This window comes from Cherax quadricarinatus, chromosome 80 (assembly GCF_038502225.1).
Source record: "Cherax quadricarinatus isolate ZL_2023a chromosome 80, ASM3850222v1, whole genome shotgun sequence".
In the NCBI taxonomy this organism is placed as follows: domain Eukaryota; kingdom Metazoa; phylum Arthropoda; class Malacostraca; order Decapoda; family Parastacidae; genus Cherax; species Cherax quadricarinatus.
Genome location: NC_091371.1, coordinates 14,415,672 through 14,431,137, shown reverse-complemented (window position 1 = coordinate 14,431,137; position 15,466 = coordinate 14,415,672). Strand labels below are relative to the sequence as shown.

At 44.9% G+C, this 15,466-nt stretch overlaps 1 protein-coding gene across 2 annotated transcripts; it reads left to right on the top strand.

Moving 5' to 3' along the window:
• Positions 1-3,333: 3,333 nt before the first annotated feature.
• Positions 3,334-8,911, top strand: LOC138855084 (uncharacterized). Of its 2 annotated transcripts, none has more exons than XM_070102160.1 (2): positions 3,334-5,315; positions 8,622-8,911. In XM_070102160.1, exons 1-2 carry the CDS (start codon positions 3,681-3,683, stop codon positions 8,649-8,651), a joined length of 1,665 nt encoding a protein of 554 aa, XP_069958261.1. In that variant the 5' UTR covers positions 3,334-3,680; the 3' UTR covers positions 8,652-8,911. The 2 variants fall into 2 exon arrangements, 1 of the variants encoding a protein (XP_069958261.1); XR_011394235.1 differs by lacking the exon at positions 3,334-5,315 and adding an exon at positions 7,966-8,469.
• Positions 8,912-15,466: the final 6,555 nt, after the last annotated feature.

Here is a 15,466-nt window from a genome sequence, read left to right as displayed (position 1 = left end):
ACTCTGAAGGATGGGTGAGGATGTTACAGTCCTGGAGTTGGGATGTACAGTGTCTGCACTCTGAAGGATGGGTGAGGATGTTACAGTCCTGGAGTTGGGATGTACAGTGTCTGCACTCTGAAGGATGGGTGAGAATGTTACAGTCCTGGAGGTGGGATGTACAGTGTCTGCACTCTGAAGGATGGGTGAAGATGTTACAGTCCTGGAGGTGGGATGTACAGTGTCTGCACTCTGAAGGATGGGTGAGGATGTTACAGTCCTGGAGGTGGGATGTACAGTGTCTGCACTCTGAAGGATGGGTGAGAATGTTACAGTCCTGGAGGTGGGTAGTACAGTGTCTGCACTCTGAAGGATGGGTGAGGATGTTACAGTCCTGGAGGTGGGTAGTACAGTGTCTGCACTCTGAAGGATGGGTGAGGATGTTACAGTCCTGGAGGTGGGATGTACAGTGTCTGCACTCTGAAGGATGGGTGAGAATGTTACAGTCCTGGAGGTGGGTAGTACAGTGTCTGCACTCTGAAGGATGGGTGAGGATGTTACAGTCCTGGAGGTGGGTAGTACAGTGTCTGCACTCTGAAGGATGGGTGAGGATGTTCCAGTCCTGGAGGTGGGATGTACAGTGTCTGCACTCTGAAGGATGGGTGAGGATGTTACAGTCCTGGAGGTGGGATGTACAGTGTCTGCACTCTGAAGGATGGGTGAGGATGTTACAGTCCTGGAGGTGGGTAGTACAGTGTCTGCACTCTGAAGGATGGGTGAGGATGTTACAGTCCTGGAGGTGGGTAGTACAGTGTCTGCACTCTGAAGGATGGGTGAGGATGTTACAGTCCTGGAGGTGGGATGTACAGTGTCTGCACTCTGAAGGATGGGTGAGGATGTTACAGTCCTGGAGGTGGGATGTACAGTGTCTGCACTCTGAAGGATGGGTGAGGATGTTACAGTCCTGGAGGTGGGATGTACAGTGTCTGCACTCTGAAGGATGGGTGAGGATGTTACAGTCCTGGAGGTGGGATGTACAGTGTCTGCACTCTGAAGGATGGATGAGGATGTTACAGTCCTGGAGGTGGGATGTACAGTGTCTGCACTCTGAAGGATGGGTGAAGATGTTACAGTCCTGGAGGTGGGATGTACAGTGTCTGCACTCTGAAGGATGGGTGAGGATGTTACAGTCCTGGAGGTGGGATGTACAGTGTCTGCACTCTGAAGGATGGGTGAAGATGTTACAGTCCTGGAGGTGGGATGTACAGTGTCTGCACTCTGAAGGATGGGTGAGGATGTTACAGTCCTGGAGGTGGGTAGTACAGTGTCTGCACTCTGAAGGATGGGTGAGGATGTTACAGTCCTGGAGGTGGGATGTACAGTGTCTGCACTCTGAAGGATGGGTGAGGATGTTACAGTCCTGGAGGTGGGATGTACAGTGTCTGCACTCTGAAGGATGGGTGAGGATGTTACAGTCCTGGAGTTGGGATGTACAGTGTCTGCACTCTGAAGGATGGGTGAAGATGTTACAGTCCTGGAGGTGGGATGTACAGTGTCTGCACTCTGAAGGATGGGCGAGGATGTTACAGTCCTGGAGTTGGGATGTACAGTGTCTGCACTCTGAAGGATGGGTGAGGATGTTACAGTCCTGGAGGTGGGATGTACAGTGTCTGCAATCTGAAGGATGGGTGAGGATGTTACAGTCCTGGAGTTGGGATGTACAGTGTCTGCACTCTGAAGGATGGGTGAAGATGTTACAGTCCTGGAGGTGGGATGTACAGTGTCTTTCACTCTGAAGGATGGGTGAGGATGTTACAGTCCTGGAGTTGGGATGTACAGTGTCTGCACTCTGAAGGATGGGTGAGGATGTTACAGTCCTGGAGGTGGGATGTACAGTGTCTGCACTCTGAAGGATGGGTGAGGATGTTACAGTCCTGGAGTTGGGATGTACAGTGTCTGCACTCTGAAGGATGGGTGAGGATGTTACAGTCCTGGAGTTGGGATGTACAGTGTCTGCACTCTGAAGGATGGGTGAGAATGTTACAGTCCTGGAGGTGGGATGTACAGTGTCTGCACTCTGAAGGATGGGTGAGGATGTTACAGTCCTGGAGTTGGGATGTACAGTGTCTGCACTCTGAAGGATGGGTGAGGATGTTACAGTCCTGGAGGTGGGATATACAGTGTCTGCACTCTGAAGGATGGGTGAGGATGTTACAGTCCTGGAGTTGGGATGTACAGTGTCTGCACTCTGAAGGATGGGTGAGGATGTTACAGTCCTGGAGTTGGGATGTACAGTGTCTGCACTCTGAAGGATGGGTGAGAATGTTACAGTCCTGGAGGTGGGATGTACAGTGTCTGCACTCTGAAGGATGGGTGAAGATGTTACAGTCCTGGAGGTGGGATGTACAGTGTCTGCACTCTGAAGGATGGGTGAGGATGTTACAGTCCTGGAGGTGGGATGTACAGTGTCTGCACTCTGAAGGATGGGTGAGAATGTTACAGTCCTGGAGGTGGGTAGTACAGTGTCTGCACTCTGAAGGATGGGTGAGGATGTTACAGTCCTGGAGGTGGGTAGTACAGTGTCTGCACTCTGAAGGATGGGTGAGGATGTTACAGTCCTGGAGGTGGGATGTACAGTGTCTGCACTCTGAAGGATGGGTGAGAATGTTACAGTCCTGGAGGTGGGTAGTACTGTGAGGGAAAAGTAGGTGTAAGTGGGGTTAAGGTTGTTCGGGCACCCAGGAACCATTAGCGAGTTACGTTGCGCGCGCACTCACCCCCCCCCTCTCTGGCGGGCTGGGGCAAAACTAGTTCCTGGTGTCCGATTTGTTAAAGTTTCTACTCCTGGTAATATTGACCTTACCTGGTGTGGATTGAAGTTTGGAGAGTCACTTCGCCTCCACTCTTCTCCTAATCAGCTCTGTTCCTGGCGTGGTCTTCCAGGATAGACGCCAGATAAAGGGGCAAGACGTGTGTTAATAATACTTATTAACATTATTCTACAACTACCGGCCCTTACCTATTCTACTTGTGCTCCATCCAAGTGGTAGGAGATTCCAGAACATCGGATTACCATCTGCCCAGGATAACCTACATAAATAACATCAGAGGAACTATCCAGGGCCATACCTACTCCTACCCAACTACATGAACTGAAGGCCATTTTTTTTTATTATATTTAAATTTTAAGTAAAATTCTCAAAAATCATTTTTCTTGTTTTTCCTAAATCATTTCTTTATTTATTTATTTTTCCATTAGTTTCTTTTGTTCAGTAGGAAGGCGTTCCACTGACAATGGCGACCTTGCCAGGATTCGACTCTTGAAGCAACATCGTCCTGATGGTTCAACTGGTTGTGAGTATAACATTTAAGATAGAAAAGGGTGAGTTAGTTGAGGTGTCAAGTCATTACTGGTAGTCTGGTTGACTTACCGTTGTTTGGTTCTAAGGTTCGGTTTAGAAGTTTACCTATTTGTTGGACCTGGGGAACTTTGATAATAACCCCTCCTGTGTGAACCGTGTGTATTTTGCTTAGTGAAGGCTATTGAGCCCACAAGTGTATTCTTCCAGGGAGAAATATTTATTTCATTTTCTACTTTGGGAAGTTTAAAGTGTGCGGACTGTGTCCCTCTTTTGTAACAGACGTTACTGTTAATTTTAATTGTCAGTTGAAGTTGGGTGCTTAATATTTCTTTTTACAAGATGGATTCTTTAGATTTCTGGTTGAAAGCTGGAAAGGAAATGGGATTTACTGGACAAAGCCTTGATAGTTACATTACTGCTAAAATGGCTATTGAAGAGAAAAAGGAACAGGAAAGACTAGCTCGAGAGGAGAAAAGACTAGCTCGTGAAGAGAAAAAGGAACAGGAAAGACTAGCTCGAGAAGAGAAAAAGGAACAGGAAAGACTAGCTCGGGAGGATAAAATCGAACAGGAAAGGATAGCTAGAGAAGATAGAGTTCAGGCAAGAGAGGTAGCCTTCAAAATGAAGGAAATTGAGTTAGAACAATTAAGATTGGAATTAGAAGCCAAGAAGGTAGAACTATCTAAGCAGAAAATAGATGAAGGGGTACTGGAATACCCTTCCCAAGAACCTAATATTAGGATGCCTCAAATACCACCTTTCTCAGAACAAGATGACATAGCGGCATATATTACGAGATTCGAGAGTACTGCTACTCTCTGTGACTGGCCAGTAGATTCTTGGGCTACTAGGCTTGGCTTACTACTGTCAGGTTCAGCACTAAACGTCTATTCCACTCTACCCTCTGATGTTATTTCTAGTTATAGCCTGCTGAAGAAAGCTATACTCCAGGCTTTCAAAAAAACTACTCATCATTACAGGTCGGAGTTTAGACACATTAAAATAACTCCTCATCAAAATTACATGCAATTCTTAACAACACTTTTCAGATTATTTGATTCGTGGATTGATAGTGCTGAGGTTGACCACGATTTCGAATCTTTACGAGACCTGATGGTAAGAGATCAATTCCTTTCTTCTGTAAACTCTGACTTACGAATATTCATTAAAGAACGAAACGTTCATACGGCTGCAGAAATGGCACAAGCTGCTGATATATATGCGTGCGCTCATAATAACTACCCTAAAGAGCGTAGCAGATATAAGCCTGTTGTGCCTAAGCAATCTGAGGGATCCAAACCCTCCGTACCTAAGAATTCCACGGCCTTCACAGTAAAGTGTTTCAACTGTAATGAGTGGGGTCATAGACGTCCCGACTGTCCTAGAAAAAAAGGTGAAAATGTCGGTAAATGTTTCACTGAATCAAACATAAACGCACCTTTTAGTGAAGGTACAGTCAATGGTATGAATGTATCAACCATTCTTAGAGACACAGGATGTTCCTGTATTGTTATCTCGAGTAAGCTTTTCCCTAACCTAGATTCTTCACGTTATAAGTCCACTAAATTAACTGACTATTTAGGAAGAAGCGATTCTTTTCCAACAGTCAGATGTTTTGTTAGGTGCAAATGGTTCTCAGGATGGGTAGATGCTGTAGTTGCCCCGATAACCTCATGTTCTGTTTTGGTTGGGAACATACAAGGGGCTACTTTCCCATCTGAGAAGGACTGTTTGGAATTTGGAGTTTCCAAGGAAGGGTTGGAACCTAATATCTCTGTTTCTTCACAGATAGTTCCAGATGAGATTCAGTTGGGTAACCTAAATCAGAGAGCTGATGGTTACAAAACTCCGGTAACACCTTTAGTAAGTCAGTCACTTGAACTGGACAACGCAGACGCCAGTGGGAAACTACGTGTGGCACAATCTATACAACAACTAGACTCGATTAACGTCGTTACCAGAGCTCAGTCTAAGGTAAAACCTATCCACCCATTAGTTCTTTCGAAAGGAAAGCCAATCGAGCTGTCTCATATAGATTTAGAGGGTCTTCAAAAGACTTGTCCTTCCTTAGAGGAATCTCGGAAGTTAGCTTTAAATGGCAAGGTGACCCAGAGAAAGAAATTTTCTTACAAGTTTGAGTTCAAACACGATCTTTTGTACAAGACTATAGTGTCTGCGGACAAGCCCAATGACGTTGGTCGAAGCCTATTAGTCATTCCGCAGGATTGCCGTGAAACTATTTTAAAGATTTCTCATGACTTGCCAGTCTCTGGCCATTTTTCACATAGGAAGACCTATAATAAAATCAAGGACCTATATTTCTGGCCTAGCATGTCCTCTGACATCTATAAGTACTGCAGATCATGTCACGTATGTCAACTTTCCACGCAGAAGGGTAGAACTAGGAGAGTTCCTATGGTAAAGATGCCAATTTTCTCAGTCCCTTTTGCAAGGGTTGCAGTAGATATAGTTGGTCCTATCACACCTCGCTCATCAGGAGGTCATAAATATATTTTAACTATGATTGACTACGCGTCCAGCTTCCCAGAGGCGGTACCCTTAAAATCCATTACGTCCATAGAAGTCGCAGAAGCCTTATTTTCTATTTTTTCACGTGTAGGTATACCTCGTGAAATTTTGTCGGATAAAGGGGCTCAATTCACTTCAGAATTAATGGAACACGTTTATCAACTTGTGGGTGTTAAACCTCTTTTCACTACACCTTACCATCCGATGTGTAACGGAAGAGTGGAACGACAACATGCCATCCTAAAGTCAATACTAAAAAAACTATGTATTCTTAAACCAACAGACTGGCATAGATTTTTACCATGTGCTCTTTTCGCAATGCGCGAGATTCCAAGTGATTCCCTTGGTTATTCCCCTTTTGAATTGCTTTATGGGAGACAAGCTCGTGGTCCACTATCTATTTTGAATGAACTTTGGTCCAAAGATATCAAACCTGAGGTTCAAAACAGCTATCAGTTTCTTTTAGATCTAAGGGAAAGGTTGGAAGAAACCGCCGATTTGGTCAGTAAAAACCTAGAGATGTCTATGGAAACATACAAGACCTATTTTGACCATAAAAGCTCCAAGCGTACGTTTAATGTTGGTGATGAAGTTTTAGTTCTCCTACCTGACAAATCCAACAAATTGCTAATTACATGGCGCGGACCGTATAAAGTAGTGAAGGTCTGCAATAAGGTAGATTATATCTTGGATGTCAAGGGTAGAGAGAGAATGTATCACGTCAATATTTTGAAACGGTACCATAGAACAGAAGTTAATCTTTGCGTAAATGCCTTTAACGAAGATACTTCTTCTTTCAGCTTGGATACAAGTGGTGATTCGTACGAATGTAGTTTGTATTATAGATGACGAGTCTTTTACAGAATCGAAGGAACTACTGGATATCTTAACGCATGATCCCTCACCAAAGAAGTCAAATGTCAACATTAACAACGACTTATCAAATAAACAAAAGTCTCAAGTAAGTGCCTTAATAAATTCATTTTCTGACGTATTCACAGAGGTACCAGGACTTACCACCACTATTGTACACAAGATTGAATTGTCGGATCATGAACCAGTAAAGCGGAAAATCTACCCTGTTCCCGTTCACTTACGGAAAACTTTTGATAATGAGGTTGACAAACTATTTAACTTAAATATCATAGAACCTTCGAAATCAGCTTTCTGTTCACCAGTTGTTATGGTTAAGAAACCCGATAATTCTTACCGACTTGCCCAAGATTTTCGTTATTTAAATACTATAACTAAATGGGATGCAGAACCCATGCCAGTAATTGATCATGACTTGTATAAATTCCATGACTGCAAATTCTTCTCGGAATTAGACATCTCCCAAGCATACCATCAAGTGCCATTACACCCAGACTCGAAACCATACACTGCTTTCCCTACTCATAGAGGTCTAATGCAATACCGCACTATGCCTTTCGGCTTGGTTACCGCATGTGCCACGTATATTAGGCTTATGAGAATAGTTCTTTCTGATCTAAAGAATGTATCAGTGTATTTTGATAATATTTATATCATGACAAATGTCTGGGAAGACCATCTAAATACACTATCGCTTGTTTTGAAAAGACTAAGAACTCATGGACTTACAGTTAAACCACAAAAGTGCTTTCTTGGCTATCATAAGGTACAATACCTTGGGTTCATTATCTCTGATAACAACTTTTCACCACTTCCTAATAAGACCAAAGCTGTTTTAGAAAGTACGTTCCCTGCTACTAAAAAGTTATTAAGAAGTTTCCTTGGATCTGTAAACTTCTACAGAAATTTCGTACCAAATCTAAGTAGCTTAACTTCAGTTCTTACAGACTATTTGAAAAAGGGTGTCAAGGAACCTCTTAGTTGTTCTGAGGAAGCCAACCAAAGCTTCGAAGAAATTAAGAGTATATTTTCAAACCCCCCTGTCCTAAAATTACCAGATATTAATAAAATATTTTGTCTCCGAACAGATGCCTCCCATTCTGGACTCGGGGCTGTACTACTTCAATATTATGAGGAGACACCTTTCCCAGTGTCTTTCGCCAGTAAGAAGCTTCTGCCCAGAGAAGAAAGATATTCCACTGTGGAGAAAGAATGTTATGCTTTAGTATGGGGTATAAGTAGATTTAAATACTACCTATACGGTAAACCCTTTGTGCTTGAAACAGATCACAAGCCACTGATGTACTTGGAAAACTTTAAAGGGTCAAATAGCAGACTCTTGAGATGGGCTCTGGCTATTCAGCCCTATAAGTTTAAAGTCGTTTATATTTCTGGCTCTGAAAACCACTTTTCAGATTGGCTGAGCCGAGGTTGTATTTAGTGCTTTTCCCTCTGTTCGTTGACTTATTGACTCCGTCCATAAGTTTTGGAAGGGGGTATTGTGAGGGAAAAGTAGGTGTAAGTGGGGTTAAGGTTGTTCGGGCACCCAGGAACCATTAGCGAGTTACGTTGCGCGCGCACACCCCCCCCCCCTCTCTGGCGGGCTGGGGCAAAACTAGTTCCTGGTGTCCGATTTGTTAAAGTTTCTACTCCTGGTAATATTGACCTTACCTGGTGTGGATTGAAGTTTGGAGAGTCACTTCGCCTCCACTCTTCTCCTAATCAGGTAGGGTGATCTACCAGGAGTATTACTGTTTGTTCTTTTCTAGTGTTTGCTGGTTACCAGTAATGATTTTGGCATTTATCATTCTTTTTCTTTCTTAAATGTTATATTATCATGACTATGGGTAACCAGTTTTATTTTCTCTTATTTGTCAGCTCTGTTCCTGGCGTGGTCTTCCAGGATAGACGCCAGATAAAGGGGCAAGACGTGTGTTAATAATACTTATTAACATTATTCTACAACTACCGGCCCTTACCTATTCTACTTGTGCTCCATCCAAGTGGTAGGAGATTCCAGAACATCGGATTACCATCTGCCCAGGATAACCTACATAAATAACATCAGAGGAACTATCCAGGGCCATACCTACTCCTACCCAACTACATGAACTGAAGGCCATTTTTTTTTATTATATTTAAATTTTAAGTAAAATTCTCAAAAATCATTTTTCTTGTTTTTCCTAAATCATTTCTTTATTTATTTATTTTTCCATTAGTTTCTTTTGTTCAGTAGGAAGGCGTTCCACTGACAGTACAGTGTCTGCACTCTGAAGGATGGGTGAGGATGTTACAGTCCTGGAGGTGGGTAGTACAGTGTCTGCACTCTGAAGGATGGGTGAGGATGTTCCAGTCCTGGAGGTGGGATGTACAGTGTCTGCACTCTGAAGGATGGGTGAGGATGTTACAGTCCTGGAGGTGGGATGTACAGTGTCTGCACTCTGAAGGATGGGTGAGGATGTTACAGTCCTGGAGGTGGGTAGTACAGTGTCTGCACTCTGAAGGATGGGTGAGGATGTTACAGTCCTGGAGGTGGGTAGTACAGTGTCTGCACTCTGAAGGATGGGTGAGGATGTTACAGTCCTGGAGGTGGGATGTACAGTGTCTGCACTCTGAAGGATGGGTGAGGATGTTACAGTCCTGGAGGTGGGATGTACAGTGTCTGCACTCTGAAGGATGGGTGAGGATGTTACAGTCCTGGAGGTGGGATGTACAGTGTCTGCACTCTGAAGGATGGGTGAGGATGTTACAGTCCTGGAGGTGGGATGTACAGTGTCTGCACTCTGAAGGATGGGTGAGGATGTTACAGTCCTGGAGGTGGGTAGTACAGTGTCTGCACTCTGAAGGATGGGTGAGGATGTTACAGTCCTGGAGGTGGGATGTACAGTGTCTGCACTCTGAAGGATGGGTGAGGATGTTACAGTCCTGGAGGTGGGATGTACAGTGTCTGCACTCTGAAGGATGGGTGAGGATGTTACAGTCCTGGAGGTGTTTAGTACAGTGTCTGCACTCTGAAGGATGGGTGAGGATTTTACAGTCCTGGAGGTGGGTAGTACAGTGTCTGCACTCTGAAGGATGGGTGAGGATGTTACAGTCCTGGAGGTGGGATGTACAGTGTCTGCACTCTGAAGGATGGGTGAGGATGTTACAGTCCTGGAGGTGGGTAGTACAGTGTCTGCACTCTGAAGGATGGGTGAGGATGTTACAGTCCTGGAGGTGGGATGTACAGTGTCTGCACTCTGAAGGATGGATGAGGATGTTACAGTCCTGGAGGTGGGATGTACAGTGTCTGCACTCTGAAGGATGGGTGAAGATGTTACAGTCCTGGAGGTGGGATGTACAGTGTCTGCACTCTGAAGGATGGGTGAGGATGTTACAGTCCTGGAGGTGGGTAGTACAGTGTCTGCACTCTGAAGGATGGGTGAGGATGTTACAGTCCTGGAGGTGGGATGTACAGTGTCTGCACTCTGAAGGATGGGTGAGGATGTTACAGTCCTGGAGGTGGGATGTACAGTGTCTGCACTCTGAAGGATGGGTGAGGATGTTACAGTCCTGGAGGTGTTTAGTACAGTGTCTGCACTCTGAAGGATGGGTGAGGATTTTACAGTCCTGGAGGTGGGTAGTACAGTGTCTGCACTCTGAAGGATGAGGATGTTACAGTCCTGGAGGTGTTACAGTGTGCACTCTGAAGGATGGGTGAGGATGTTACAGTCCTGGATAGTACAGTGTCTGCACTCTGTTACAGTCCTGGAGGTGGGATGTACAGTGTCTGCACTCTGAAGGATGGATGAATGTTACAGTCCTGGAGGTGGGATGTACAGTGTCTGCACTCTGAAGGATGGGTGAGGATGTTACAGTCCTGGAGGTGGGATGTACAGTGTCTGCACTCTGAAGGATGGGTGAGGATGTTACAGTCCTGGAGGTGGGATGTACAGTGTCTGCACTCTGAAGGATGGGTGAGGATGTTACAGTCCTGGAGGTGGGATGTACAGTGTCTGCACTCTGAAGGATGGGTGAGGATGTTACAGTCCTGGAGGTGGGATGTACAGTGTCTGCGCTCTGAAGAATTGGTGAGGATGTTACAGTCCTGGAGGTGGGATGTACAGTGTCTGCACTCTGAAGGATGGGTGAGGATGTTACAGTCCTGGAGGTGGGATGTACAGTGTCTGCACTCTGAAGGATGGGTGAGAATGTTACAGTCCTGGAGGTGGGATGTACAGTGTCTGCACTTTGAAGGATGGGTGAGGATGTCACAGTCCTGGAGGTGGGTAGTACAGTGTATGCACTCTGAAGGATGGGTGAGGATGTCACAGTCCTGGAGGTGGGATGTACAGTGTCTGCACTCTGAAGGATGGGTGAGGATGTCACAGTCCTGGAGGTGGGATGTACAGTGTCTGCACTCTGAAGGATGGGTGAGGATGTTACAGTCCTGGAGGTGGGATGTACAGTGTCTGCACTCTGAAGGATGGGTGAGGATGTTACAGTCCTGGAGGTGGGATGTACAGTGTCTGCACTCTGAAGGATGGGTGAGGATGTTACAGTCCTGGAGGTGGGATGTACAGTGTCTGCACTCTGAAGGATGGGTGAGGATGTCACAGTCCTGGAGGTGGGATGTACAGTGTCTGCACTCTGAAGGATGGGTGAGGATGTTACAGTCCTGGAGGTGGGATGTACAGTGTCTGCACTCTGAAGGATGGGTGAGGATGTCACAGTCCTGGAGGTGGGATGTACAGTGTCTGCACTCTGAAGGATGGGTGAGGATGTTACAGTCCTGGAGGTGGGATGTACAGTGTCTGCACTCTGAAGGATGGGTGAGGATGTTACAGTCCTGGAGGTGGGATGTACAGTGTCTGCACTCTGAAGGATGGGTGAAGATGTTACAGTCCTGGAGATGGGATGTACAGTGTCTGCACTCTGAAGGATGGGTGAAGATGTTACAGTCCTGGAGGTGGGATGTACAGTGTCTGCACTCTGAAGGATGGGTGAGGATGTTTCGTCTGGAGGGTCATCTGCACTGTGATGTCAGCGTCCCTCTGGCAAGACAGTCAATAAATGACAGCGAAAGTATTTACGGCCTGAGTACTGAAAATAAATAATAATACTCTTTTCTCGTGCCTCATCCACACCTTCCTTACCCCCACTTCCCCTTATATATATATATATATATATATATATATATATATATATATATATATATATATATATATATATATATATATATATATGAAGGTAGTATTATAGCAGAAAAGATTTAGAACATAACTCAAACAAGTTTCATAAAAACGGATGAGTATTACAAGGGACTTTCAATGGGAGATATTCAAGCTATGTATTTCATTGATTACAATAAATTCCCGCAAAAATATGTTTGCAGATCCGCTGTTGAGTGTGTGTGTGAGGGGGGGGGGGGCTACTGTTGCTGGAATATTGGCTTTGTATTACGTTAGATGTTAGATACGTTTAATATATATGAAATATTTGCTAGGTATGAAGTTTTGTACATATGTGAAGTATCAGGTAGGTATGGTAATCTCTTTAAGTCAAGTTGTATACGAATGTCATTACCAAGGACACATTCCACAACCCAAATATATACTACATGAATGAAACATACATACATACACACACACACACACACACGCACACACATACACACACACACATAGCACCCTCAATATCACAAGAATCTCCGTCAACAAACGAAGAAGAACGAGCGACCCTTATCGAAGACACAAACCCGCATCGTGAATCATCGAACTTACAAGCCCAGAGAAAAATCGCCATGCTGCAACTGGTGCTGTCAGAGAGAGAGAGAGAGAGAGAGAGAGAGAGAGAGGGGGGGGGAACAGGGAGCTGTCTAGTGCTACTGATGTTATCAGGTCTTGTTGTTGCGGGTTATATTGAAGACTGTCACTCTGGTGCTGGTATTTCCTTCACGGAGTTCCGCACTGCAGCCTCGTCTCGCCCTTGACGACGGTGTGAAAGGAGGCGACGACAAGTACCCTCCTACGTATGAAAGCTTCCTTCCCCAGCAGGCACCAAATACCTGACGGAGGACGGAGGTCGCAAGCCGAGGTCTGTCGTCGCTTCTACACGGCAGGAAAGTAGAGGCGTCGCCCTCGTTCTTCTGAGACCATCGTTCATAACGTTTTATTTGGGTTTTCCTGAAGGATACTTGCTGGGTCCTTTTACATCTATCATGTTATTATTGGTGGGCAATACCAATAGGATGATGAATAAGACATGTTCACCACTTCGGAGTATATATTGCAAAAAGTGTCGCCTGCGTGACAGTGGAATGCGGATGTGATTTTTAGGCTAAAGGACATCCCACGTTCGATCAAGGCTATGGGACTTCCCACGTTCGATCAAGGCTATGAGACTTCCCACCCTCGATCAAGGCTAAGGGGCTTCCCATGTTCGATCAAAGCTAAGGGACTTCCCACCTTCGATCAAGGCTAAGGAATTTCCCACCTTCAATCAAGGCTAAGGGATTTCCCACCTTCGATCAAGGCTAAGGGACTTCCCACTTTCGATCAAAGCTAAGGGATTTCCCACGTTCGATCAAGACTAAGGGATTTCACACGTTCGATCAAGGCTAAGGGGCTTCCCATCTTCGATCAAGGCTAAGGGACTTCCCATCTTCTATCAAGGCTAAGGGACTTCCCCTCTTCGATCAAGGCTAAGGGACTTCCCATCTTCGATCAAGGCTAAGGGACTTCCCATCTTCGATCAAGGCTAAAGGACTTCCCATCTTTGATCGAGGCTAAGGGACTTCCCGGTTTTGATCGAGGCTAAGGGACTTCCCGGTTTTGATCAAGGCTAAGGGACTTCCCCATATTCGGCCAAGGCTAAGGGACTTCCTCACCTTCGATCAAGGCTGAGGGACTTCCCCATATTCGGCCAAGGCTAAGGGACTTCCTCACCTTCGATCAAGGCTAAGGGACTTCCCCATATTCGGCCAAGGCTAAGGGACTTCCTCACCTTCGATCAAGGCTGAGGGACTTCCCACCTTTGACCAAGGCTGAGGGACTTCAGCACCTTTGATCAAGGCTGAGGGACTTCCCACCTTTGACCAAGGCTGAGGGACTTCAGCACCTTTGATCAAGGCTAAGGGACTTCCCACCTTCGACCAAGACTGAGGGACTTCAGCACCTTCGATCAAGGCTAAGGGACTCCCCATCTTCGACCAAGGCTAAGGGATTTCTCACTTTTGACCAAGGCTAACGGACTTCCCACCTTCAATCAAGTCTGAGGGACTGAAGATCTCAAAATTATCTCTCCACTTCAACTGTCGCCATTATTAAAAATCACCTTTGTATTCGACTGAAGAAGCCTGCCACCCAGGCGAAAGGTTTCATCCATAAAGATACTCAGGTGTGTACATGCGTCTTATGCACCGATCACACTTATTCTTCAAGTTGTGCGTAGTGTTTGCCTCCGTCCAAGACTGATACAATACGTCCTTACATTGGTATGACTCATGTGTTTAGCTATACCTCTGTTCACTGGCTTCCTCTCCACCCTGTATAATTCAGCCTCTCCACCACCACCATGCTGTGAACACTAACTCCAAGGCTGAGGGACTGATTACCTCATCTTTTGTATATAGTTCTACTGTCTTCTAATTATGTCCTAGAATTTGTGTTGATAAAGCCACTGGATGGCGAAACGTCTACAATAAAGATATCCAGATGTTGCACATGTGTCTTAACTTTCATAATTCAACCTTTCCATCGGTATAATTCAACCTTTCCATCGGTACAATTCAACCTTTCCATCGGTACAATTCAACCTTTCCATCGGTATACTTCAACCTTTCCACTGGTATAATTCAACCTTTCCACTGGTATAATTCAACTTTCTTATCAACTATACAGCTGTCAGTAATCTTAGCTCACCCACAGTAATACAAATTAACCCGACATGGCTTCCTTCCCTGGCTCCCACCTACGCCCATCTTCACCCACTTCCCGACCATCCTTCACCAATTCTCCGCTCATTCCAGTCCGCTCACCGCATAAATAGGAACGTTTATATTGAACCACGGACTGATGCGGTGCTTAGCAAATTTTGCAAATTTCTCTGCATGCTCGGCTGGTCTCTCAAATGAATCGCGGACTGCATATTGATGTGGTTTGAGGAGGAGGAAGAGAGGAACACAATTATATATATACATTGATATTTAAATTGGAACGACGGAGAACTAAAGTGTTTAACAACAATACTAGAGTTAATTGTTAAATTTGTTGATTTACTGCTGTAGCTAGTGTCTAAAACACTTAACTAATCTAACCATACAACGGGTGGGGTTTTAACCCGCGGTCAGAGTCTCAAAACTAATCTTGTAGGTAGTGTCTAGAACACTGAACTACTCTATGTAGTTAGTGTCTAGAACACTGAACTACTCTATGTAGTTAGTGTCTAGAACACTGAACTACTCTATGTAGTTAGTGTCTAGAACACTGAACTACTCTATGTAATTAGTGTCTAGAACACTGAACTACTCTGTGTAGTTAGTGTCAAGAACACTGAACTACTCTATGTAATTAGTGTCTAGAACACTGAACTACTCTGTGTAGTTAGTGTCAAGAACACTGAACTACTCTATGTATTTAGTGTCTAGAACACTGAACTACTCTGTGTAGTTAGTCTAGAACACTGAACTACTCTATGTAGTTAGTGTCTAGAACACTGAACTACTCTATGTAGTTAGTGTCTAG

What these genes read in the sequence shown, in the direction of transcription:
- LOC138855084 (XM_070102160.1), top strand. Translation starts at nt 3,681, where the DNA reads ATGGATTCTTTAGATTTCTGGTTGAAAGCTGGAAAGGAAATGGGATTT. An exon ending in TTACCAGAGCTCAGTCTAAG is followed by an intron (nt 5,316 to 8,621) that starts GTAAAACCTATC and finishes CTTATTTGTCAG; the next exon opens with CTCTGTTCCTGGCGTGGTCT.